The following is a 27,458-nucleotide window of genomic DNA, read 5'->3' as shown; positions in this document are numbered from 1 at the left end:
ACACACTCTCGACACCGTTCAGATAAAACGACGCGTAATTCAGCTTTTTGGTGTCGTCCCACTGGTTGTAGATGCTTAACCGGTCGCAGTCAGCGAGTCTTCTCCTTATGCCGGAAGAATGACCACCACAACCGCAATCCGCTGCCACGGTGATTACCGCGGTCTGACCTGGCCCGCTGCGTCAACCCAACCTACCCACCTCCAGCGGTACAACAGACCATGACGAAGAAGAGTGGCTGTAGTGTCTGATCGCGAAGTTCCAGATTTTTTGTTGTACACCAGCAGCTCCACCAATTGTAAAGGGGGTTTATTCGGGTCGTAGAACAGCAGCGACAAACGCAGTACGAGCAGGTAGGCCCCAGCCAGAGTGAACTGCGTCCGAGCCGCGTGATGGCAACAGTGCTTTTCAGCGTGCCGATCTTCTTCCTGACAATTTATTTATTTATTTATTTATTTATTTATTTATTTATTTATTTATTTATTTATTTATTTATTTTGTAGCGATGCAGACAGGCGTGTGCTTCAGGCGCATCGTCAGCGCCTCACTCGAGAACATTACTCGCGCGCTCGGTGTCCGACCCTTGATCAACAGACCTGCCTGTGTATCGTGCAACATTCTGGCTTGTTAATTAAACTGCCCTACATTTTGGTGGAGGTTGCTAGGTTTTCCCCAACGCTGAAACTCCGCAGTCGGAAATTGCCACCCATGATGCCTGAAGACGCAAGCCAAACACCCCCGCCGGCCTCGCCCATGCTTCTCTGTTCCGGCTCGCTGCGTCAACGTGATTCAGCCATCTTCAGCGGCTCCGATGAAAACGACGTCGAAGACTGGCTCTCGTCCTATGAATGCGTGAGTATACTCACGCAAGGGTACGCCCATAACAAACGGGACGATGCTCATAAGTTGAACAACGTGCACCTTCTACCTCACGGGCATCGCGAACGTCTGGTTCCGCAACCACGAATCCCACCTTCGCACCAAGTCAAATTTCAAGGCGAGCTTCAGGCAAGTTTTCGGTCGGCCCGCGGTGCGAAAGGTTCGTGATGAAGAGCGCTTGCGCAACTGTTTGTGCTTGTGTCTCGTCCTTGGTACTTTGATGTTGCATGTGTATGCGCTGTTACAATTTTTATGTCATGTTCCTAGCAGCCCGCTGAGAACTTCACCAACCACATAGAAGACATCGTCGACCTCTGCAAGCGCGTCAATGCATCAGTGACCGAATCCGATAAGATCCGTCGTACTTTGAAGAGCATTGAAGATGACCCCTTTCAAATCCTCCTATAAAAAAACGCGCAGAGCGTCATCGAAGTCGATGATCTTTGTCAGAGTTACGATGAACTCCGCAGACAACGTCTCCTAATCCGGCGTTCTTCCACGCAGGATGTATCTGTTTCGAGCTTCACTGCAGTTCATGACCACGGCTTCCTGCTCTGTGAGATCAAAGAGTTCATCCGTGCCGAAGTCGCTCGGCATCTGTCTCTACTTAGTGCCGTTTCAAGCTCTATGCCATCTTTCACTCCAAACCTGCGAAAAATGGTGCAGGAGCAAGTATCTGAGGCTATTCTGTCCCCGCGTGCACTGTGGCCGTCGCATGCACCTGTAAAATACGCTGAAGTTGTAGCGCGGACCGTGCTACCGACGTTCTCGCCACCACGGCCTGCTGTGCTATCACGTTCGCCAGCGTTTCCCATCTGGATACCAGCCAACACTGGACCATGGCGCACGTCCGACAACCACCCAATATGCTTCTACTGCGGCATGCCTGGTCACGTGGCATGGTTCTGTCGCCGTCAACTCAACCCGAGTTGACCGACCTGCGCCGTCGTACGCCCCTCGAATTCCGTTCTTCTTGTCGTCTCGTGAATCAGGCCCGACTTGTCAACGCACCGCAAGCCCTGACTACGAGCGCCGCTCTCCATCTCCCCGACGCCGTTAGCTTTCGCCAATGCGTCCGACTCCTACCGAGAAGGAAAACTAGTCGCCGCAGTTCCCGAGGCAAGAACTGCGTCTATGTCGAAAAGCACAGGGTCTCGCTATTCTGCGACGAACGTTACTGAAGCATCTGTAGATGGAACTGTCGCACTTGCACTATAGTTGACGCAGGAGCCGCCGTTTCTGTAATTAGCAAAGAACTTTGTCGCTCCCTCAGAAAAGTAGTGACACCGTTGTCTGCCCTGTCGCTCCGTACAGCAAGTGCACAGCACATTACCCCTGTTGCTGCATGCACTACCAGCATCACCATTCGAGAACTCACGTACACAGTCGAATTTGTTGTTCTGTCTTCACGCACATACGACATCGTCTTGAGGTGGGACTTCCTTTCCGATAACAAGGCCGTCATTGACTGTTCTCGCGCCGGATCGAATTTTCGCCGCTTCCTAACGCCCAAATTGATGATGCTGATGATTTCGGCGCCAAGCTGCTCGTTGCTGACGACATTACGGTACCTCTGCACTAATCAGTGATAGCAACTACTTGTTCGAACGATGTTACAGATGCCACTACTCTTTTTACACCATTGCATATTTTTGTTCATCGACGATGTCTTCTTCCCTTCGCTGTCCTCACTGTCTACGGGAGCTTCACTCATATGCTTGTCTCCAACGATTATGCCTCGCCCCTCACTTTGCATCGCGGTGAGTGCCTTGGACGTTTTGAGCGCATCGACTCTACGACCATCTCCGGTGCCCCTCTTGATGGCACATGCTCCGAGATCAGTACATAGTTGCCCTACTTTCCCCCTATCTCCGCCGGACGTCTTCGACAGTTCTATGAATACCAACCTGAGCCCCCGCACAACGTTCCCAGCTTCTCAACCTGCTTCGTAAGTACTCCTCTACATTCGAGTGTCAACAAGCGACTTTGGGCCGCACATCGACGGTGTACGTATCACGAGATCGATACGGGCGCCCACGCTCCGCTGCGCCAGCGACCTTATCGCGTGTCACCCACAGAGCGCCGTGCTATGGAAGACCAAGTTAGCGATATGCTTCAGCGCGGAGTTGTTCAACCTTCTAACAGACCCTGGGCGCCCCCTATAGTCCTTGTAAAGAGAAAGGCTGGGTCCATCCAATTTTGCATGGGCCACCGCCGGCTTAACAAGATAACGCGCAGAGATGTATATCCTTTGCCGCGTGTTGACGACGCCCTCGATTCTTTGCAAGGCGCGGAGTACTTTCCTCACTAGCCTTACGGTCTCGCTATTGACAAGTACCCATGGCAACAGCCAATCGCCCAAAAACAGCTTTTGTAACACCAGAGGCCCTGTATGAATTCAACGTTATGCTGGTTGGTCTTTGCAATGCTCCTGCTACTTTTGAACGGATGGTGGACGATCTCCTCCGTGGTTTAAAATGGAAGACGTGCTTATGTTACCTTTATGACGTGGTCGTCATGTCTCCTGACTTTGCCTCTCATCTGTGCCGTCTCTAGTGCTTGACTAATGCAGGCCTCCAACTCAATATGAAGAAATGTCGCTTTAGAGCCAAGCAACTAACGATACTAACGATAAAGTTCGCGCTATCACCGATTTCCCGAAACCAACGACCCTGACAGAACTTTGAAGCTTCATCGGGCTCTGCCCATACTTTCGTGGTCTTATGAGGAATCTTGCTTCTATCACTGCTCCGTTAACCCACCTTCTGCGAGGCGACACCGACACCGGTTCCCAGCTTGTGACAACGCGTATACAACAATGCGCCGTCTGCTCACATCGCCGCCCGTACTGCGCCATTTCGACCCCGTGTCTCCCACAGTTCACACGGACGCCAGCGGCGTAGGACTTGGGGCTGTCCTCGCTGAGCGCAAAAGTGGATACGGCGAATACGTGGTAGCCTACGTCAGCAGTATACAATAACCAAGGCCGAATCTAATTACTGCGTAATTGAAAAGGAGTGCTTATCTATAATTAGGGCCCTTGGCAAATTTCGACCATACATGCACGGCCGTCCCTTCGATGTCGTTACCGACCATCACGCCCTATGTTGGTTGTCGACATTGAAAGTCCCATCAGGCCGCCTCGCCAGCGGGGCCCTCCGGTTACAAGACTTCGACATGTGCGTTGTCTATCGGTCTGGCCGCACCGACGCCGACACGCTCTCTCGCTCCCCTACGTCAAGGGACACGACTTGCCTTTCTGCCACCGATTAGGTGTTTTCGTCACCAGCGCTCATCGATATGGCTGCGGATCAGCACAAGGATCCGTGGATTGCGGCTCTTTTGGATTGCCTATCTGACTCCCCGGTGACTCACCCTTCTCGTGCTCGCTGCCGTCCATCTTCTCACTTTACGGTACGGCATGGACTGCTCTATCGCCGCAGCTACGTTTCAAACGGTCGCAAGCAGTTGTTCGTAGTCCCTCGCCACCTCCACGCAGTTGTGTGCTCCGCTTTCTATGCAGACCCCCCAATGCGCCCACGCTGGCCTCTTCCAAACGTACAGCAGGATCCGCTTGCGCTTTTATTGGCGTGGGATGTGCAGTTTTCTGCAGAAGTACGTCCGCTCGTATTCACAATGCCAATGCCGCAAGTATCCTGCTCGCCGTCCTTGTGACCCCTTGCAGCCAATCCCATGCCCCTCTCGACCATTCGAACGTGTCGACATCGACCTCTACGGCCCTCTACCCTACACACCTGATGGGAATCACTGGATGGTTGCTTCCGCAGATGACCTTAGAACTTATGACCTTAGATGATCTTATGCAGAAACAGCTGCCCTACCAACAGTAACAGCGCGCGACGTCGCGTCCTTCCTCTTGTAACACTTCGTACTTCGCCATGGTGCACCCCGGGAACTTCTCAGTGACAAAGGACGTGTCTTCCTTTCCGAGGTGGTTAACGTGCTCCTTACTGCTTGTCGTACTGTCCATCGCACCCCTGCTGCCTATCACCCGCAGACTAACGGCATGAATGAGCGATTCAATCGCACTTTGGGCGATAGGCTATCCATATACATTGCGTCCGACCACACCAACTGAGACCTCTTTTTACCATATGTGACCTCGCAGGCCACGACAGGCTTTTCCCCATTCTTCCTCGTATATGACCATGAACCTTCCTGCACCTTCGACACGATTCTCCCCTAGCGACCTGATCTATCGGTGTGCACGCCACTGTCTGAAGCTTCCAGATACGCCAAAGAATGCCGCCAGCTATATATAGCCCGCTCTTTTACGACTGAAGACCAATGGCAGCAAGAGTTCCATCGCGATGACGACCAACCCACCAGCTCAACTCGTCCAGACACTTTAGCCTGGCCTCGGATACTTTCCACCCCTCCCGGCCTTTCCCCTAAACTTCTGCCAACTACCACGGTCCCCACCGCGTCGTGCAACAGACGTCTCCTGTCAATTACCTTGTCGAGCCTCTCCCGCTGTCCGCTGACTTAAGGCGCCGTGGAAGTGAGACGGTGCGCGTGCAGCGACTAAACTTTACTGTGACCCGGTCCTCCTCTGCTCCCCTTGAGTCGACAGGATGGCGGCCTCTTCTCCGGGGGGACGTTGTAGCGAGGAAGACAGGCGTGTGCTTCAGGCGCATCGTCAACGCCTCGCGCGAGGACAGACCTCGCGCGCTCGGTGCCCGACGCTTGATCAACAGACCTGCCTGCGTATTGTGCAACGTTCTGGCTTATTAATTAAACCACCTTACGATTTATTAACTTATTTGACTGAACATGATGGTGCTCTTCATCTATGAGGGGACATCTGAAAATCGGGTGGCATTTGAGACTGACATATAACAGGCAGCAATTTTGGAAGAAGGTGATAATCATAAAAAGATACCATCAACGAAAACTTGAAAAAAAAATATTTTTAGCTTTCAGTATAAACAGAACATCATTCAAGGCAGACTAAATACCTCTATGACAATAGGTTTCCAAGTAAAGAATTGTCTTCTTGTGGCCTCGACACGTGGATCATACTGACGAGGTGGGCTGGCCACACTGGCACAACAAAGAAGAAAAGCAGACAATTAAACAAGAAATGCCAGGTTGCGCAACTTAGCCATACCTAAGTTTTGGTTGGGCTTCAGAAAAAAAAAAACCTTAAAGTATGATCGAGCTCGACCCCCCCTACACCCCTCATATAGAAGATTACGCTACAGCAGCGTAACTTTCCAGACGCTTCAGTGAACTTATGCAGAGCAGCTGTAACAGACCTGTCCATGGTAGTTATGTAACATGCGCCGAATAGACGATGAGGAAAACGTGAACCAGGTGAATGCAGGAGGCAACGTTTCGACAAGTGGACTTGTCTTCTTCAAGACAAGTCCACTTGTCGAAACGTTGGTTCCTGCATTCACCTTGTTCACGTTTTGCTCATCGTCTTGAATTTCTATCTCCCGCATTCCCCGTCTTTTCTATGCGCCGAATAGGTTTCATATTGACAAAGTTGAGGCTAGACCACTAGTCGGAAGTAGAGGAACGTATATCTGAAGATGGACGTCAGTATCGTCGTAAAGGATGAAGAAGAAGATCGCGTGCTTCCTCTACGGAGTCGCCACGCAAAGCCTGGATCGTGCTGTGCCCACCGACGTCCGGCGTTATTCGGGGCGACTGCATCCAGGACACCATCCCCGCTCGAACGCGCGCCTCCACTTGTACCCGTGCCTTCGGCCATGCACCTGATATCGTCTAGCGGACAGTCCCAGCAGGCGCTGGTCGACATTCGGCCGGAAGACGTGACCACCTCGAGCCGGCCCTCCCTGCAGCGCCTGGGTGGCCACAAGCGCACCGTCATCGTCTTCTGCATGGCAGCCGCGGTGCTGGCCTTGCAGGTAAGGCACGTGAGCGCTGGGCCCGGGTTCGAATCCCCGGCTGCATACGGTGCGGCTGCGCTCGACGAAAGCACTTGTGGTATTCACTTTGAAAAAAGGTATAGTTAAAGGGACACTAAAGTGAAAAACGATTTCTTCTGCATCAGTAAATTACCGTTCTACAACACCGAAAACACCACTCTTACAACGATAAGACGATTGGTAAGCCAGAAAAAGAGCAAAAACGAAATACGGGTGGCGACGCCTACTTAAGTTCCCGCAGCTGGGGGCTGTGAGGTCTTGGATCTTGATGGCATCTTCTAAGGCCTACTAAGTATATATAGCGGTACAGATTCACTACATTGTGTTCTAAAGGAACCAAAAATTAAACATGGTAAGTTTCGGGAACCTTTATTCAGCCAACGCGGCCCAAATGTGAAAACATACTTTGGAATCCCTGACGTCACGCAGACGTACAGGCGCTGGGGTTTCGGCGCGAAATTCAAATACTGATACTTGGACCTTCATTTTCTCATCTAATAATCAAACTCTCCTATTGAAATGACTGCCTGCTGGGTTCTCAAACAATGATTCTAAACTGATTTATTGTTTCGCTTTAGTGTCCCTTTAAACTCGAGTTCACAGAAAGTCTATAAATGTTATGCTACGAGGTTAATAGAACTTCTATATAGAGAGTTCGGTCTCGTGTGCTGCGTGTTTCGTAAATTCGTAACTATTTTCTCCTGGCAGACAACCCATCTGAAAGGCTATATGGTTCTCAGAATAAAAGAAAGAATTTGTCGAAGGAATGCCGACGCTATACTTTCGACTCTTCATCTTTTGCGTTAACTGGTAGCTGTTTAAACGAGCAGCCATCTTGTCGCGAGCAGCGCACCCGTATATCTCGTCAGGGAATCCGAAATGACACACCGGCCGCGATGATGGGACGCGCATGCGCACTGTCGACAGCAGGCACACCATGCCGAGGGATGGCTCGTCGATGCAGTTTTGCATCGGGTTTCCTATAGGGTTGAGGATTGGGCGAGTTGGTGTTGCATTGTAAAACTGGTACAGCGCTACGTAGAAAGGAAGAAACAAGCCGAGCCGGCCAACTCTGCCTCAACTTTGTCAATGTCAAACCTATTCGGCGCAAGTCACCTAACTGCCAACGACAAGCGTATTACAGCTGCCCTGCGTAAGTTCACTGAAGTGTCTGGAAAGCTACGCTGCTGTAGCGTAATTTTCGACGGGATGCCGCCGCGAAAATGAAGAAAGACGGATGTCTTTGGGAAAAGGGGACCGAGACTGTGCTGGTTTGTTCGGAACACTTCACTCGGGATGAGTTCTTTCTTGGTGTACTTTTATTTAAAATACCTTGCTGGCGTTTCAAATCGCGGAGGGTACATTGTGTGTGTGTATATATATATATATATATATATATATATATATATATATATATATATATATATATATATATATATATATATATATATATATAGTAATGTACGCTTAAGCTTCATTTGGTTTTGTTCGTTTATAGTTTTCTGCCACAGCGTTACTGTTACTAATGTTTTAAGCACCAGGAATATATTTGCTAATGTGCTTTTGTCTTCGGGCACGGTATAGCCGGAATGATACTTCGGTAAGCCTGATGATCATGACAATCATGTCGCGAAGCGATATATCGTTTCCATAGCATGCTTTAGTTTAGCGGTGCAAGCAGAGGATGCCTTTTTTTTTTCATTCAACGCATCGAACTGTCAGTTTATCTGCTCGCAATAAATTTGGAAGCAGCTGCTTCAAACAGCGCTCGATCATGCCAGCTTTGCAGGGTTCTACTGGCGCACGGCGCCTCCGTAGGTTGCGTTCCGACACTTTGCACACACAGCTAATGTCCATTACAACAGGGTGAATTCATTTCCGAGTCGCGTACATATACACTAATGCAACTGACTTTGGCAAAAGGAAACCCTCGCTGAATTTTGGAAAGATATAAACTTCAGAATAGTGGCTAGCCCGGCTTGTTCGCGCCTGCGCCGTGTGATCTCTTTTCTGTGTCCCGTTATTCGCGCCGTTTGCTAAAGAATTGGAAGGAGGTTGGAGGAGACTCAACTTGGTCCGATCAGTCGTTACTCGCTTATGGCGCCGGAGTCTTAGAATTCCTACGTGAGGCGGGTGTCCGCCGTGTTTCCAAGTCCGGACCGCACACCTCGAACACTGCCTACTATATAGGAGCCCGAACAAGCGCCAGGGTCATGGGACGCGGCCGACCTTGTCACACGTATCAGCTAACTATAAATGAAAGGTGCGGCCTCGACTCACAAACAGAACTTTCATTTGTTTTTATCCAAAGACACACTGACCAGCTAACGCCACAGTTTGTTAGCCTCGTTATATCGGTGCACAATATTCGTATTCTGCTGCTGAAAGCACGGCAGTCGCTACCGCCTATACATTGCGAGATATGTGTCATAGACAACACGTGTCGCAGGGCAGGGTTGCCTAAGAACGAAAACAGTCATGTATCGTACTTGTCGCAGTGGAGCAAACCCGCGAACGAGTGCTTGCACCTTTCGCAGAAGCTCGCTACGCACGAACACTTTCATATTTTTTTTAACGCCCGGCTCGCTTCAAAGGACTTTTGTCTATAGAAAAAAAAATATATCTGATGCGCGGCTCGCTGGGCAGGCTATACGTTTGCCACGTACAGCTCAACTATAGTTCCGCTGTGTTGTCGCCGAAATAGTTGGGACCGATCTAAATAAGCTGATAGACAACAAGGGCCCTTTCGGCTTCGACGAAACACCCTAATTCGGCGCCGTGGGCCGACGCCAAACGTGAGTGCACAACCAAGCGAAAGAGCCGCCGTCAACATGAACTTCGTAGCCATCTTTTGTTTATTTCGACAGTGTTGCCAGCACAAGTCACGGATCCTAGAGTTTCAAACAGCTTGCCGCTTTAACGCTCGTGAACATTTCTTTGTAGCGTCCGCATAGGTGCCGTCTGCTTCATTCTCCGGCCGTGCAGGTGACATTAATCCTGGGGCTTTTCCGTCCTTCCCGGGTGCACCCAGAAGAGGCAGTTTCTCTGAAGGCCTTAATCGAGGTGAGTCCAGAGGACTATATGTTTATCAGGCGAGATGCCTAACATACTTAGCAGGTGACACTGCTGAAGCTGCTGAGTATAATGCGGTGATAGAGAGGCCCCACTCCGCGCATTTCGCAGTGTACTTGCATTCGATCTGCGACGCCTTCTACCGCACGTCTGCTTCACACATTATAATTAGAACTTCGCGAACTTCACGTTGCGTTAAATCACGCGTTATGTGTCACGTGCACATTTTCGCAGCCCCAATGCGACACACTTATGTTTGAGTGGCGAGAGCATGCTTTGAGCTGTGGCTGCTGGCACCGAGATGCGTGTCACACCGCCCATTCGGTGGTAAATAGTTTAGACCTGCCATGCCTTCCACGTAAAAATTGTGCCACATTTTGCGAGATTAATTTATTGTACTTCACGTTGCGTCGGATTATATGACGAATCCCCATGTATTTCTTTCATATACGTGACGCACCATTTTCTGGTCGCGAATTCGAGTAGGGAGACAAGTACTTCTGTAGACGTCCCTGCTTATATGTGAAACGAAACAAACACCATCTTCTGAACTGGACTATAGATAACCAATAGACGTTATTCAGTGAAGTGCATTAGTAGCATGAGGACAGCCTGTGACCCCGTTTCTATACATCTTAATGTCAATAGATTAAAGCAACGTCTTGGCCTGGTTGGCTCGTACTTGCAGGCTTCCGCGAGCCCGGAAATTAATGATTGTATTATTATAATGATTGTATTATTGTATTGAATTAATGAATGTATTATCGAAAAGAATAGAAAGGAGAAAGGTTTGTAGCCGTGGCACTCTGGAAGCCGTGGTTTGGTTGCATTATTGGATTGCGAGGTGACTGTGATGTTATTCTTTTCAGCTTATGCGCGGCGCTGTCTGCGTTCCTTCCTTGGTTTCTTACTTACCCAAAATAAACGTTACAATGACGAAGTATTCTATATACATAAGCAATGAAAGAAACAGCGCCACAGTGGCACATGGTGGAGCTATCTCAACTTAAATAGCAACGGTTAAGTCAAGGCCGGAAAAATGTGTCTGTACGTCGCGGGAAGCAAGTTTTGCGCCAGTGTTATAATTAACCCGTGTCACTGTGGCGGTGGTAGTAGCGCATGGCGGCAGCAGCAGCAGCGCCACCAGGGACAGTAGTACGTCAGTTGTGGTAGTAAAGTGGTGGAGTGGTGGCAGTAGTTGTGGTAGTTAAAATAGTGCGGTATAGTAGTAGTAGTAGTAGTAGTAGTAGTAGTCAGTATTAGGGGTAGTAGTAGCTAGTAGAAGCGGTACTGGTACTTAGAGGACACACTACGAGTAGCATAATAGCGATTGTGGCAACAGCAGTAGTAGTAGTGCCATTAGAAGTGTTAGAATCAGAATTCATTATTAGAAGTTGGCTCATGTTACAATTATTTAGTATACAGGAGTAGTAATAACAGCAGTAGTAATAGGTAGTATGGTAGAGGTAGCGGAAGCAATAAGGGTGAGTAATACTAGACTATAGTAGTACTACAGCATAGTAGTAGTATAGTAATAGAATTACTAGCCGCAGTAATTGTAGTAGCCAACAAAGAAAAAGGCTTTAGTAGTGTGGTTGTCGCTGCCTTCAAGGCCTACGCTGGCGTACATCGCTCGCTGCCTATCAAGGCCTCCCTCTCAATACAGAACGCCTCTTTGAAACTGTCATAAATATACACTCCGTCGAATCTATTGCTTACCTTCAATCACAGTCAAATGTCAGGAAGAAGGAGTAAGGTAGAAACATAACAATACCGATGCTTCAAACCATTCATCTATACAGATCTCTCTGTTCAGCAATATGCATGTCTACGCATTCTTCAAGCGTCCGCCGGGCGGACTGCCTAAGCTCAACGCGTTGTCGTCGTCATCATCATCACTCAGTTCACCCTTAAAGGTTCCAGTGAGAACCTTTAAGAAGCCTGCTTTTCGTATTTGCTGCCCTTAAATATTCCAGTGAGAACCTTCAAGGGCAGCAAATACGAAACAATTTAATAAAGTGAGAAGCGTAAGACAGTAGAGGCAGAAAGCTATATATAAATATAGCCCTAGGATTACAGAAAGGAAAGCAGAAAAAAACTTTATACAACATGATATGTGAATGTACGAATATAGAGTATTAGCACGTACCTGCGATAAGTATAATAACTAGCTCCCCGCATTTTTCGGGTTTACCCTCGCTTGAAACAATACTTTACTACAATGCTGATGGCCTTCACTCGGTTGTGCGCAGGATCTCGATACGTTGAACTGACAAAGCGGCGCTCGCGCTTCAGAGACCCTCGGCGGTGCGGTGCTCTGCTCGGCGGCGGCGGCCGCGGATCTCAGAACCCGCTTTGTTCCGGCAACGAAGAGAGATCCAGTGCACGACATGCGCATAAGGCGGGAGTGAAGCACGTGCTCGCGTTGTGCGCAACGACGAATACATTGCAAGCGCGCTGCAACTGCTGTGTCATGTGTCTCTGGTTTTTTTTAATTGGCTTAAACAGTAACTTGACTTGACTATATATAAAAACTAGAGTATGCACGCCTCGCCCGTCTCGTACCACTCGCCAAGAATACAATTAAATATGACCTCGAACAACTTCAACATCGCGGGGATATACACCAGAACACCGTGAATTCAAAGGGCGCCGCCATATTGATGAGCGCCGGTCGCGCCATCTATCCCAAGCGCCGCGAAGTAGCAGGCCTGGGCTGCCACGCCGGGAGATGCGACCCGGCGCGAAAGCGAAACTTGTGCTTTTTAGCTGGGCGGAAGGCGTGTTTCGCGTTTTTTCTAACCTGTCATTTTCGCTGTCTGGATTCAATCAAACTTCAAGACCTCATGCAAGTCCACAATGGCCACACTGCGTGCTGTGCAGACTGCAGAAGCGAATACATCGGGTAGGTACGCTATTACGTTGGTACAAACCGCGCGCTATATGCTAGAATACGTGTGAGATTTTTGGCACGTAAACTGTGAAGGAATTTACAGCACTGTGTTGGTGCCATATATTATGAAAGCACGCAGAACACTGTCATCTGCACTTTCAGTTTGGTCTTGTTTGTCATGGTCTCTACTGAGTTGGCCGCGTTTGGCAACCAACTGGCGAGGTCGTTTGACTGCCTGGTTAGCAGACGCCTGCCCTTCACCACCTGCACATTGAAAACAAAATAGATGTTATAGTAAGAAGGGCTGTAGTTCTTTCCCATGCCATCACTGTTGCGAAGATATAAAGTCCTCTCAAAATGAAATAGAAAATACACCAGGCCAATTGTATCCTGCAACCACTTAGACATTCAGAACAAAAGCCTACAGCACTCGAACAAGCAGCATATGATGCTAAACCTGCACTCATTGGAAAATGAGGTACTACAGTAGTTATAATGTTCAACTACATGTGCATTCAGAGCCCGTATAACAGGGCGAGCATGACAGATGCAGGTGTTGTACAGTTGCACAAACCATGACAGGGCACGTAAAATTACCATCCCTACTTAAAGCTGCATCATCAGGACCCCTTTGGTAAGACAACAACCGCACCTGCATTCCAAGAAATTAGCCCCACCAACTGCAGCTACCTGGTACCAGACCTGTTTCGCTTGTGCGAGGCCATCGGATTGTTGGCGCTCCCTTAGAAAAGAAAACAGTAAAAAAAAACGAGTGAGTACGATCAAAATTTTGTTACAAAATACAAGAATAATTAAGCAACTTATTTTCCTCGCCATATGAAGGGAAATATTTTGCGCTTTGCCCCGCATAACAGCCCGCACGCAGTTTAAAGCTCAGGAGGCTCAAATAAATTCGTTACGAATGACACCTGCAACACCAGCTCGTAAAGGTAGGTGCGCTGCAAGAACACCTTCGGCGACGAGTAGTCGTCCTTTACGTTTTTGTGGACGCATGCTACGTGACGAGCAGACTTCGGTTTACTTTCATTAGCAATAACGCTCACCAGCAAGGCCTACAACTTGTCGTTCACGCTTAATGGTCATTCCGTGCACCAGCTGCAAGTATCGCTAACCGCAAACTCAACTGTTCCGCTTAACCGTCGGGAGCTCTGCCTGAATGAAAACACGAAAAGGCTTGCCTTTTTGTTATAGTCAAGGCGAAGCACCGGCGCGGGATTCTGCTCTGTAGGCTTGTTGCCCAGAAAGTGCTCGAAGCATATTACGTACACGTACATACACGTACATATACACGTATTACGTTCGTAGGGCGCAAAGTTGAACGTGGCACCAAAATATACACAGATCGAATACTCACTCGTGCATTTTCACTGGGTTGGTAGTTCTTCCTATTCACTGCAGCTATCCACCGGTGGCGCAGCTTGGCATTCTTCGTTGCGGATGGAAATCGGCGCAGGCTGAAAACACCGCACCGGCACGATTCCCTACGTGTGTTGTGCTCTTCGCAAACAGCGCTAAGCGACCTGCTCCTTTTCCGCTGGTTGTTTTGGCATCCAAACACGACGCAATGATGCCCAGATGACTTCTTCTGCTTTGGATCCGTGTGAACGGGCACATTTCCGCACTTTGGAGCCCTAGAGCTGGCGCTTGCCATGTCTACTAGTCGCCGGCGAACACACTTTGGCAGCCCAGTACAAAACGGCGCCGGTCGACCGGGCAACCCGGGTGCGAGAGTATGCGTTCGGTTAGTCTGGGTGCGAGACTAGCGTGTTCTGGTCTATAGGTTCGTATTCATTGATCATGTATTCTTAAGGCACCAGTGTTGTCGTCTTTGAAAGCTGAAAGCAACTTGCCACTTCCTATCGTCGTCGTCGTCGTATAGTATGTCACCCTCCATTTCTTCCGTATGTTTTTCTGCGGTTCACTGCATCTTGCACCTAAAGTTGTATATACGCCACTAGACTTGTGAGGGCTCGCAAAAAAATTTTGTGGAAAGAAAGCTGTTCTTTAGTTTACTTCCCCGCGGGGCAGAAAAAGTGGGGGGACAATCGTGCTCATGTTTACTCAATAAAATTACGTAAGTTTTCTTAAATTTAGATTAGTGTCACTGTGCTAGTATAAAAATTCAGGCTGCATGTTAATTCACACAGTTCACATAGTTTAACCTTTCTTTAACGCGATAACGTTTTTATGGTGGTAGTGTACGGCATAACTCCATTATTGATTGTGGCTCAGGGATGGCAACTTCAACCGCGGCCTCACTTATCGCGTGACGGCAGCACCCTACCTTTTACTGATCTGAAATGACGGGAAACAGTTCTGGTAACGCGCTCGTCGAAATAGTATATTTTAAGCATGAAATGTTTTTAGCTCCCGTTGTCGGCGACCTTCAAGTGACCTTGAGCCAAAACCAGAGCCGTTATCCGGGCACTCAAATGAGAACACCCGGGAAAGTCGCGAGAACAAAACGAGATCATCCGAGCAACCAGTCAAGACACCACTGCATACGCTATAGTTACTTCCCAAACAAGTTACAAAAAATATTGCTTCCAAGTTCTTCCTATAATGTTTGCTCACAATATCACTTAAAAGGACACTAAAGTGAAAAATGATTTCTTCTGCATCAGTAAATTACCATTCCACAACACCAAAAACACCACTCTTACAACGATAAGACGTTTGGTAAGCCAGAAAAAGCGCAAGAACGAAATACGGGTGGCGACGCCTACTTGAGCTCCCGCACCTGGGGGCTGTGACGGCTTGGATTTTGATGGCATCTTCTAGGGCCTACTAATTATATATAGCGGTACAGATTGACTACATTGGGTTCTAAAGGAACCAAATATTAAGCATGGCAAGTTTCGGGAACCTTTATTCAGCCAACGCGGCCCAAATGCGAAAACATACTTTGGAGTCCCTGACGTCACGCTGACGTACCGGCGCTGGCGTTTCGGCGCGAAATTCAAATACTGATACTTGGACCTTCATTTTCTCATCTAATAATCAAACTTTTTTTTTTTAAATGACCGCCTGCAGGGTTCTCAAACAATGCTTCATTAGTCTAAACTGATTTACTGTTTCGCTTTAGTGTCCCTTTAAGCTGTAACTTCTGGTACGCTGAAGCTTTAGTTGTCATTTCCAATAGCGACGTTCAAAAGCCAGACACGGGGCACTATACACTTGATTGTCCTGTTTTGGCGCTGAGTGCTCTTTTCAACGCCAGCGGTCCGTGAGTTCCGCGGCGAGTCCGGCGCACGGCGAATGGCCGTTTGACCGAGACTATATTTGCAATGAGGCTCCGTCCGTGACAACGAAACTGTTGCGTTCACATGGACCTGTGCACAGCATGGCGTGGTGCGGTGTGACGTGGTAGGGTGTGCCGTTGCGAACATGCACTGCAGCCATTTTAAGATCGTGGCTGTAACATCATCTCCAACCAATCTCATTTGCCGGTAGCCGTTTCAAGCTTACGTCTACTCTCGATTACGTTTTCGAAAGGAGCACTGGCATAAAAGCATTGCCTTACTTCTTTACTGGATAACTGTTAATCCAGTAATCACGCCATTAATCACGCCATGCCATATAGACTCAACTCTACTCGATAATACAGCAAACAATTAGTTACGTTACACTTGAAGGCTACTATAATACCAGTTTAAAACGCGCGCCGGCGCTGTGGGGCTCCTGACGTGAAAAACCAAACTATGAAAAACCGATCTATTCGCGTCACCAGAACCCGATGCGGAAGATCTCGCAGTAGGCACCACTGGCGCATTCACGCACACCGTGACCGTGCCATGAAAAGGTGAGTTCACCAGCACTCGACGGCAAGGGAGGGAAAAGCGGTTTGGGTTCCCCGATGTTTCTATTAGAAGCGCACAATAAGAATGGGAAAATAGGGCAGTTTTCAGTGCATACGTGGTCCTGCGTGTGGCCTTCAACCACCGCACGGATTTGACTGGCAAGCCTTTATTGTTCGCCCGCCGGTTCCTTCAGTTGTACACCGATCCCTTTGCAAAAGCAAACTTCTGTAACAATAAGCAGCAGCATGTTACCCCACCCCTTATGCAATACTCTTAATACTTTTTATACTAATAAATTTATTCTGATACTTCAATATTACAGTTTTACTTCCCTTAAGGAAATGAAACTTTTGTCGTCGCTGTCACCATGCCGTCATAGTCTTCCCGTCGCCATGATCACCATCGTCCTTTATCGTCATAATCATCGTCGTTGCCTGGGGCACACTGTAAGATACCCACAAGTCGCGAAATAACGAGACAAGGTGTACACCCGCTGTACACCCGCGGTATACACGAACTGTAATAGGAGCAGAGGCCTTTTGTCAGGCTACGTAGCCTTTAGCCTTTGCTCCCGTTCCTGTAAGCAGGCAGTACAAATAAACTTCAAACTTCAAGTGCGGGCGAGCTAGGCAAAGAAAGCGATCCCGTTAACAGAGCAACCAATAGACGTGCTCAACTCCAGCAGCTACACATCACAGTGTGCAAAGAGTTGGCATTCACTTCGTTCGGCACACCGGCTTCATGCAGACGACCTACAGTTTACCACGAGCGCTTGCTGTTGCTTGTGCATCTGGCGTGCGTTGGTCACTGTGCATGGGTGAGTCATTTTTCACGCATCGCTTGTGTCCCCTGAGGATGACATGCCTGGCGTACGGCCACTGCAAACCTCACCAGCACCAGTTCGAAGAGTCTGTCTCCCTCTCATCCACCTCGTTTGCTGGCTAACGACTGCGGCGTCGCGAGGGACGATTGACTAAAATTCAGTGCTTACGTTTCCGCATCCATTCATACTGGAATGCTACCAGACATGAAAGGCTTCACCGGACATTCTGTTGCAAGCGAAGGGCGACGGCTTCAGTTTACTCCGGCACAAGTTACCGCCCCATTTCCAGTATGGCCCGAACACGCGCAAGTCGTGACCGACGGTTTCATATTCAAGCTGCGTTTCGTAACCGGTGTCAACGAAAAAAAAATATTTTGCGAAGAATGGGAACATTAAAACAAACAAACGAACAGCGCTGCGAGCAAGAACACATTTAATCGTCTGAACTTCAAATTACCGGTTTCATTATTATCGACTTCGCAACTCGCAGTTAAGCGTAACTGTACACGCCCTCATATTCGTCTCTCTCTCTCTCTCTCTCTCTCTGTAGATTTCTATGAATAAGAAAAATAAAATGTGGACCATGCGTTGCCCAAGAAATCGAATTTCGTGTCTCCGGTTCTCCACGAAGCAAACGTCTATGTACGTGGCGCCATCTCGCAACGAACAAGAAAACTGCACACTTGTGCACCGCCCGATCACGGAGGCTTTGCATGGGACGCAAAGCAGGCACGCCCGCGATGTTCTGTAGTGTCAGTGCGGCGTAGTGGACGGCTTAGAAACCATAACCGCAGATCAAACAAGTGCGAAACATCATTTGCTAGATCTATTTGCTTCTTCTGCCGAAGATCCGCTTTGAACCAGGATGCAATCGCTTCCTTAATTCGGGAAGTTCCCGTTCCGGCGTGGTCTAGTGGCTAGGATACCTGGCTCTCACCCAGGAGGCCCGGGTTCGATTCCCGGCGTCGGAATGTTTGGTTAGGGTCTCATGGTGTAATGGTTAGCACTCTGGACTCTGAATCCAGCGATCCGAGTTCAAATCTCGGTGAGACCTTTCCCTTGTTCTTTTTTCTTTTCGTACTGCGTTATCATTAGGAGTGTGAAAATTAAAGCATATCTGAAAGTTTGGGAAGCAGGTCACATGGTAGAAGTACACGTGTGTGTGGGGGTGAATATATATTGTTCAGAAAATGCATGTACCTGGCAATTGCTGAATTCTTCAAAGCACGAATTTATTTTCGACGTTCTAGCCGAAACGTCAAAATTAGTTTTATACGCATGTATGTGTATGGAGCGTGATCCCCTGATACGTTTCTTTACGCGACGTTTCGGCCGGACATCCGGCCTTTATCACAAACTCGGAGTCGAAACGTCGAGTAAAGTGTTTCCAAGGTCTAAGCTCTATTTCTTTAAATAGGTAGTGTAGTGAGCAAACTGTTCACAATGGGAATATGTATGTACGTGTATGTATGTATGTATGTATGTATGTATGTATGTATGTATGTATGTATGTATGTGTGTATGTGTATGTATGTATGTATGTATGTTTGTATGTATGTATGTTTGTATGTATGTATGTATGTATGTATGTATGTATATATATATATATATATATATTGGTCTGCTCCGAGCCAAGATATCACTTTAGCAGCATCTACTCCCAATTCGCTGCATAAACAGTGACTTGTCGTTGCCAAGCCCGCAGGTTGTATACTAAAGCTTCTGGAGTGGCAGCCGCAGTGGCCGCCTACGGGAGCGAGTGAAACCAAGATGCGGAAACTCCATGCGGATATCTGCTTCCACCCCTGGCGGTTGCCGGATATTTAACTAGAAATAATTCACAAACAAAACAATGCCTCAATGACGTCACTGACTACGTCATAAGGTAGAGGAAGAGGGCGCGCCACCTGGAGGAAGAGGCTTGCGGCGTAGCCCTCCTTTCACACTTCGCGTGCAAGCGGGCTGGTGTTCGTGCTCTTTTGAAGGTCCGCTGGCCGCGCGACGACATTGGATAAATCGCTTAGCAGAACCCGCTGAAGCGTGTCGTGTTTACGAAGCGCTGTTTTCTCTGTCGCGTTTACCCTGGAAGCTTCTATTCTTTTCTTTTAAAGCACTGGGACAGCGCTCGTACGCACCAGTGCCAAGCAATTATAATTAAAAATATTTATATAGCAAACCGTCATTAACTACCAATATTCGCAGGCAATATATTACATTTCGTCATTTCGTGAAAGTAGTCGCTTTGAAATTCCTAGGTTGTTAAGTTCAGGGCTACAGTTCAGCTAGTCCGCAGATATAATATGGGGTACTATAAAAAAGATAAGATAACTTCTTGGCACCATCGATTGTTAATTTTGTTCGCGTGTTGTGAAATGGATCAACTGCAGCTGGCCGATTTCTCAGTCAACCAAAACTCAAAACAAGTAATTGCTGAAGATTTTATACAGCGAAAGCTGTATATGACTAACCTTCCGTAGTTTTTTTCGGTGTCCAGTTACAGAAACGTACTTAGCGATTTCTAGCAAACCCACACGGATGCAGTGAGGCGACGCAGATGTCAAAATTCGCAACAGATTAGAACGCTCGCCGTGAAAAATAGCGTGACGTGAAAGATATTGCAGTATATAAGCAGGAGAGGTTTCGGCGCTAAGAACAGCTGCGTTATCGATGGGGCGGACACGTATAGTTCGCACTCCCGAAGAACAACATGCGTACTAGGAGCGCCGGAGGTAACAGCAACGAGAATGTAAACGGCACCGGCGCGAAACGACCTCCGAAGAAGAACGTTCCCGCGATGCTGAACGAACAAATGACACACCATTCCACTATGTGAAGATGGAATGGCAGCGAAATCTCTTTGCTTTTCGTTTGAGAGCTTTGACTGTCGTGAGCTTTCGCTGCCATTCCATCTTCACAGAGTGGAATGGTTGTCATTTTCTTTTTATTCACGCATTCCGTACTAGAAAGAGACTGACCTCCACGCAGTGCGAAAGTGTCAATCTGCGGAAGCAACTTGCATTCACAACTGAAATTTGTACATAATGAGCGAACATAGATTCCAGAAGATCCAAACCATTTAGAAACTTAACCATCACGGGCTGGTGACACGGTACTTGACTGTCACGTATGTTATGACGGCGACACATTTTGTCGCTTACAGAAAGAAGACCGAGTTCAATACGTGTATTTCACTGAGAGTATGAGAAGTAAGGACCCACAGAATTTTAAACTCGCTACACGCATCTGCATGAACAGGAAGTAGCCTATATAATTGATCTCATTATTTGAACTGCATGCCGAATGAGGGAGCATATTTCTATAGCGCTTACAAGCGCATATGATCTGCCTGTCATTCTTTGTGTCATATTCATATATAGAGAAAAGCACGGCGAGTATTGGGACACTATTTTCACACTACAGCAGCGCAAGGAACCAACCATTCATAAAGAAAGAACTTAATAGCACTCTTCATCGCAAGGGGGATTACCAGCTGGTAGTTAATTAGCATTAAATAATCTGTACTTGTATTACTGGTATAAGTAAATACGTTTTGCTGCGAAACAAGTAACATTGCGCTTCATCTGTAATACAAGTGTTCATAAACTTGCACACACCGAAGCTGAACCTAAAGCAATGTAACTAAGCAATAAGAACAAACAAACGCACTCAAGCCCTTCAGTACAAGTATTTCACCGACAGCAGATGGGCTGCCGTCATGACGAATAGGTCGAGCGACACTGCTCCTATGTCAGTCCACTCATGCTTGCACAGAACTGTTTTACCGGTGCAAATGAATACTTGCTCAGGAAATAAAGTGAAATACTTGTGCTTACCTGCTGTCCATTGGGAAACCTGAAAGCTTCGCAGAAGTGGAATTCCCCGTGTTGCAATACCACAGAGCCGCGCAACGCATGTGGTGGCCCCCATTTGGCCGTCTCCCAGGTAGCACACAAAGTCTTGAAAACGTCGTATTAAGGGATTCAACGTCTGAAACGGATTTTTGACCAAAATCGACGCATCAAAGACGTTCCAAACAAGATAGCTTAAAAACGAGGGGTGAATACGTTTGGATACCGTTGGAAGCCAGGCAGCTTAAAAACGAGGGGTGAATACGTTTTGAAAACGACTTCATATGACTCGCTCTATCTCTTTAGTTATCATGTGACCAAGGTGGCCACGTGATTCGTGATGCCGGGCAGCCGGGCGAGCCGGGCATAGTCGCGTCTTCATGGCGTCGTCGCGTCCGCGCACTCGCATTGCGCTGTGGTGTGTTTGCGGCTGTTCTGAATGTGCTGCCGCTGCCCTTTGCTATGTAAGTGTTGCAGTGTTTTGCTGTCACGAAAACGATATTCTGTGATTAGTTTGGGTTGTGCGAAATTGTTTGTGTGGTTTTAATTCGGAAATCAGTAGTGTTTTCAATTGTTATCGGACCATGGCGGCCGCGTTATTCGTGAAGCCTGGCATAGTTTCGTTATCGCACTTGCATTGCGCTGTGGTATGTTTGCGGCTGTTCTGAATGTGCTGCCGCTGCCCTTTGTCATGTAAGTGTTGCAGTGTTTTGCCGTCAAGAAAACGACATTCTGTGATTAGTTTGGGTTGTGCGATCTATTTGTGTAGTTTTAATTTCGAATTCAGTAGTGTTTTCAATTGCAGGGCGCCGAGTGGAGGGCACTAATCAGCTCTTCAAGTTCATTGTCATGTTATTTGAGGCGCCTTTTCACTGACGCTGTAATTCAGGCGTTAAGGGCAGTATAAGGACGAAAGTTAGAGGGAAGAAATCGTGCCTGTGTGTCCCTAGCGTCGGGATCGGCCGCTATGCGTGATCCTAACAAGAAAGCATTTTGCAGAATGCGAAGATGGCAAAATTGCTGTCTGTGCGCACCTTGCCAATCGCAATAGAGCCGTCATCGTGGTATTTTAGTCTCCCGTTTAGCAAGAGTGTTGCAGAGAAGATAACTGGTTCAAACAGGCTTTTTTTTTATGATTCAGTACTAGTACGGTATCCCAAAAGGTGAGGTCAAGCGCTCGCCCTATTTTCTTCCCTCGCGCTACAGCGCACTGACAGAATTTTGCGTGCACCATATATACCGTGCTTTTATCGTTTACGCTTCAGGTTCTCAATTGTGTTTTCGCCCCCTTTACCCACGTGAGCGGTATTTCATGGTCTTACGGGGTACCACGTGTGTCCATATATTGTGTCCAATATATGAAACGGCCCAACTCTATTTTATTTGACGCCTCAAATGGTATTAATGTATTGAGTCCCTTGTAGCTTTGTGCTTGTTATCAATTTTACTACTTGGCGAATGGATACAGCATGTACGCTGCATAACTCGCTTGTGGATACTGCGTACGTGAGTCGAGTATGCTTCAGGTAGTACGATTGTTTGCCGTTTGGGACATGTGTCGGAATGTACGCTGTGCGCCCTTCGCGCTTTAATTAGTCGGCGGCCTGCCGAGTTCGTGCGGGTGCAATGTGTGCGCGTGGAGTTTGCGAAGCGCTCGCGCGGTTTTTTTTTATATGTGTTCTGTTCGCGCGCTTCGCACAGCAGGGCATGCCGCAGTTCTTTGTCCTTGTGCAACACATTTTCCTAGCGTACGCCTGTGCATTATTTGATACCGGTTTCACACGGGGCTCTTTTAACCGCTATCCAATCCGTTACAAATTGAATTTCTCGGTCGTGATTGGCTCCTCTGCGCAAGCTACGACAGTGAGCCAGTCGCATCGATAATTTCGATCCGGATCGGGCGTGATGGCGATCGAGAATGGTCGCGTGACGCCGGTTTTACACATGGCTCCTACATAGGGAACACTTTAAGTTCAATGCTACTGAGTGAAGAGCAAGTGCATATATATGCCAGTGGTGGTATGTGGGCAAGTCTTTCTGGCGAAGCCAATACTTGTGCATTCAAAACATTCCAACTACCAGCGTAGTGCATCAATGTGTCTACTTCGACAAAACGGAGCACCAGTGCAGATATCTGAGCATACCTGTCCAGGGCAGCAAGTGTGTCTACATTTAAACCACTACCAGCTTGTGCGGCAGTTCTATTTCCAGCGGGACTGCAGAATAATCAGTAGGGTGCGCTCAAGCTGTTTATCTATGAAGCTCTGCCTCGACTGTGTGCCAAATATTTTTGGACGTGAAAGTGGGGGTGAATTGCTAAACATCAGTGGAACTATGCCTGAACTTTGTGGCAAATGTTTTTGGATGTGAAAGTGTGGGTGAACTGGCAAAGAATTTGCTCTGGGCTACATGTGTTAAACGTTTTTCTCATTCAGAGTGCTTTTTTTTACTTTAGGAGACTGAAGATGTGCGCAAAGTGTGACATGTCAGTGTGCTAATTAATGTATTTGCTAATTTGCAAATTATTCGTTGCAACTTTGTCTTTGCCAGAGAGGTACAACTTTGCCTCTTGTACAGGGTTTTTTAGATAAAACACTTACTATTTATTACGAGCATTGCTTCCTTTGTTACACAAATGCAGCTTCCAGTGCATTCCAGTTTATTTCCATGTTTATGTAAGTTACTAATATGAGGCTTGCATATTCATTTCTCACGTTCTGGAGTGGCAAGATGCAGCATTACTGTCTCATCGTTCACTGTACTACAGTAGTGTTCACTTGTTACACTGAATCCCCCGTTTAAGTATTCTGTACTAATTTCACTTTATTGCTTTTTTGTTGTATGGTTATTTTTCTCGCCATTACCTTCTTTGATATATCCTAAAGGCGATATTTCCAATTTTGCATTGTTCCCATTTTTTTATTTCTGTCACAGGATTATTTTATGATGGTATGCGGTGGTATTTCTTTTTGTGCTCTTTTCAAGCTTCTAGCTGATTGGTAACATTGCTTGGAGGCAGTTACCATCCGACTCATACTCTAGCATTTTTCAGTCTACTTCCATTCGCTCCGAATGTCACTTCTGCATAACTCTAGTCCATCTAATAGCACGTGCTCTTTACTATGATAAATGAGAAACTTTAGTACACTCCAGGTTCTTCTGTTCATTTTTGTATGTGTACTTGGAATTTTGTTTATGTGCTAGTGAATGTTCGCTTTCGAGTTCATTACGAATCCTTTCTGCGACTTTTGTCATTTTTGATGTACTTTTACTTCTATTTGCATTTCTCACACAGTTTGTTCGAAGCTTGCATAAGCATTACATTTTAATAAAGTGTTTTTGCTTGGTCACAATGTTCTCATTTCATTCACTTTTGGCACGAAGGGCTTGGTCTTGCCGCCTGCCAAGTCGTGACCATTTGTTCTTTGCAGGATGTCATTCCCATTTTGGTTGTAAGCATCGTAGCTTACTAAAGGTGGTATTAAGGATTCATTATTCCTAACAGGCTTATTTTCGTGGGACTTGGTAGAGGATACGCCGGCCATGCGGGGAACAGTGCTTGGCACTGCGCCATGGCTCTTACAGTCAACACCGACGCTTCTACTCATCTGGGGCGCGATTGGAGATCGTTGTTCGAAACGCCCGATCAGTTTCACCTCACGCGATTGGCCTAGGCCATGCCAACGGGTGCGGCTGACGACGTCTGCGCGGCATAGGCCAGTCGCGTGAGGCGAAACTAAACGCGTGTTTTGAACAACGATATCTGATCGCGCCCGTCACCCGCGAAAATTACCTTCAGATGATCGTAAACCTTTCAAGACCGCTTCTAGACCAGCTTTTTGATAACGTCCTAAAAACGTTTAGAAAATGGTTACGAATAGTTTTGCCAAAGGGATTACTTGTGTCTTTCCCAATCCTATTTCTAGACCAGCTTTTCGAATACGTCTTGCAGACCTGTTCTAGATCGTCTCAAGAAAGTAATTAAGCCGGACATTAGCAGAGATATACGACGTTTTCCCGCCGAAGTTCTCTCATTCGTGTCTTCTTTAACCCGTTTTTATCGTCTTGGATAAACGCTACGAAAACGTTACGTATCTCTTTTGTGCTACCTGGGCTTCGTCTAACGCCTGGCTGGCCTGGTTTCCGGCGTCTTCCGTTCGTTGCACGTCTGATCAAGCTTATCTGTCTTATCTTTCTCATCTTTATACTTGGGACGACAAGCGAAGCAGATGACCAAGCGCGATCCGACTTGCCTGATCAAGCTTCTCTGTCTTATCTTTCCCATCTTTATACTTGGGACGACAACCGAGGCAGATGACCAAGCGCGATCCGACTTGCGATATCGCTGAGCGAGTGGCAAGGGTGCGCGGAGGTATAGCTCGACGGACCCACGAAGACAACCACTTCCCGCGTCTCTGCCGATTTTAAATTGTCAAAAAGAGAAATAAAAAATAAGTTAGGATAATCGGCAACCGCTTGGAGCGCGCATGTTCCTCGAAACCGAAACGACGACGGCGCGGGCGTTTTGCCCCTAGAAAGATGGCGGCGACCAGCTTCACTTTCGTTGAGCCACCTCAACTCCAGAAGCTTTAAAATATAGCTTCCTTGGTCGATACCCCCGGTCTGTCGGTAAAGTGATCAACACTATGTGTCATATTTTCAAGGCAAATATTGTCGAAAGTTCGTGCGCTGCTTGAACGTGTTGCTGTAGCGTGCTGCAGAACGATTGGAAGGTGTTTTATCTCGTTCTACGTGAAATTTGCCTGACGTCAGTTCACGGAAGGTCGTCGAAGAAACACTGTGATAGCCTTTCGGCGTAGCAGTAAGGTCAATATGGGAAAATTTCTCGTGGCTACGCAAACGTGTTACGTGCATATCATCAGCCGCGGTGTGTTTATGTGTTGTAAAATATTTGGCTGCATCGGTTTTCACTCGACGAAGAGAAGCGGCACCTGTGAACTCAAAAAGATTATCACTATCCGATAGCTTAGCGTGTCAACTAAAGCATAAAACCCTTCTAAAGCCATTGACACTATCGCTGCCGCACTTGCGCTGACGTCACGAACGGGTAACAGGCATGCAAGCGCGGAGAATGAGGCAGACAAATCATCCGTTCAAGCGCAAACATATCGAGTAAGGACGGCAAAGCTTTAAATTGCTTAGCGAAAGAACATCGCAAGTCTCCGTGGCTGGCAGCGTACGACGCCAATTTCGTTGAGCTCCACGTATACCTGAAAAAGAAAATCGCCATAGTGATCCTGCCTGCATGCCTTCGTAGCAGTGGCGTAGCTAGGTCGTCTGGCACCCGGAGCCCATAGGTCTCCGGTCACCCCCCCCCCCCCCTAGTGTAGCCGGCGGAAAGAGGGGTGTTTTCAGACGTATATGACACTCCCCCCCCCCCCTTCCGGCCCCTTGCACCCGGGGCGCACGGCCCCCCGGTCCCCTTTGTTGCTGCGCCACTGCTTCGTAGATATCTTTTTGGCCATAGCCTCAAGGTTTCTTGCTAATTAGTTTAGCTTATGCTAGGACCAACGTTTCTCAAGTAAAGTCCACAGTGTTACGTCTTCGCGGACAACTCATATGCGCTCTGCAGAACGCCAGAGCGGCAGACGGCATCGCGATTGACGCGCCAGCGACTCATCTTCAGCGGGTCTGGTCTTCCTTGGAAGATCTTGGCCATATTCCCGAGATTTGCTGTTGATTAGGTCAGGTTATGTCGGGATAAATTTGCTCCATAGAGAGTCCACAGTGTTACATTATCGCGGTCGACTCGTATGCGCTCTGCAGAAGAAGGCCAGAGTGTCGGACCGCCACGCCGACGGACGTGCCCGCGCCAAGTCTTCCTGGGGGCGTCGCGACGACGATGTCCAAGCCGATCGCGGCTCCGCCACCACCGCCGCCGCCGCAGGCGGTCGCCAGCTGTGGTGCGTGTACGAGCCCGGCCGGCGCGGCTACCACCTGCAGGACGTGCCGGTGCCGCTGTGCACCGTTGTGCTCTACTGCTGCGTAGAGCTGACGGCGAGAGGGGTGCGCTACCGGCGAGTCGAGGACGAAGGCTCCGACGGGGCGGACGCGTTCGCCGCGACGCTGCGCCGAGGCCACGCCAACCTGCCGCTCTACGCTCTCTTCGGCGACGGCGTCCAGACGACCGCGGTCTTCTGCAACCAGGCAAGAAGGAAGTGCGCGCCAGACGATTACGCAGGGCG

General features: G+C 48.0%; 1 protein-coding gene and 2 non-coding genes across 3 annotated transcripts in view; all 3 read left to right on the top strand.

Moving 5' to 3' along the window:
* Positions 1-6,371: 6,371 nt before the first annotated feature.
* Positions 6,372-27,458, top strand: part of LOC135921543 (endochitinase-like) — a 35,349-nt gene continuing 14,262 nt past the window's right edge. The window contains exons 1-3 of the mRNA XM_065455861.1: positions 6,372-6,774; positions 9,781-9,858; positions 27,040-27,420. Of these exons, the coding sequence (XP_065311933.1) occupies positions 6,436-6,774; positions 9,781-9,858; positions 27,040-27,420 (798 nt within the window). The 5' untranslated portion in view covers positions 6,372-6,435. The remainder of the gene's footprint in view (positions 6,775-9,780; positions 9,859-27,039; positions 27,421-27,458) is intronic.
* On the top strand, positions 18,304-18,375 carry TRNAE-CUC (transfer RNA glutamic acid (anticodon CUC)). The gene has a single exon. It is a non-coding gene; the product is annotated as a tRNA-Glu (tRNA).
* TRNAQ-CUG (transfer RNA glutamine (anticodon CUG)) lies at positions 18,387-18,458 on the top strand. Its single transcript has one exon. It is a non-coding gene; the product is annotated as a tRNA-Gln (tRNA).

This window comes from Dermacentor albipictus, chromosome 7 (genome assembly GCF_038994185.2).
Source record: "Dermacentor albipictus isolate Rhodes 1998 colony chromosome 7, USDA_Dalb.pri_finalv2, whole genome shotgun sequence".
NCBI lineage: Eukaryota > Metazoa > Arthropoda > Arachnida > Ixodida > Ixodidae > Dermacentor > Dermacentor albipictus.
This window is presented reverse-complemented; position numbering and strand designations above follow the sequence as displayed.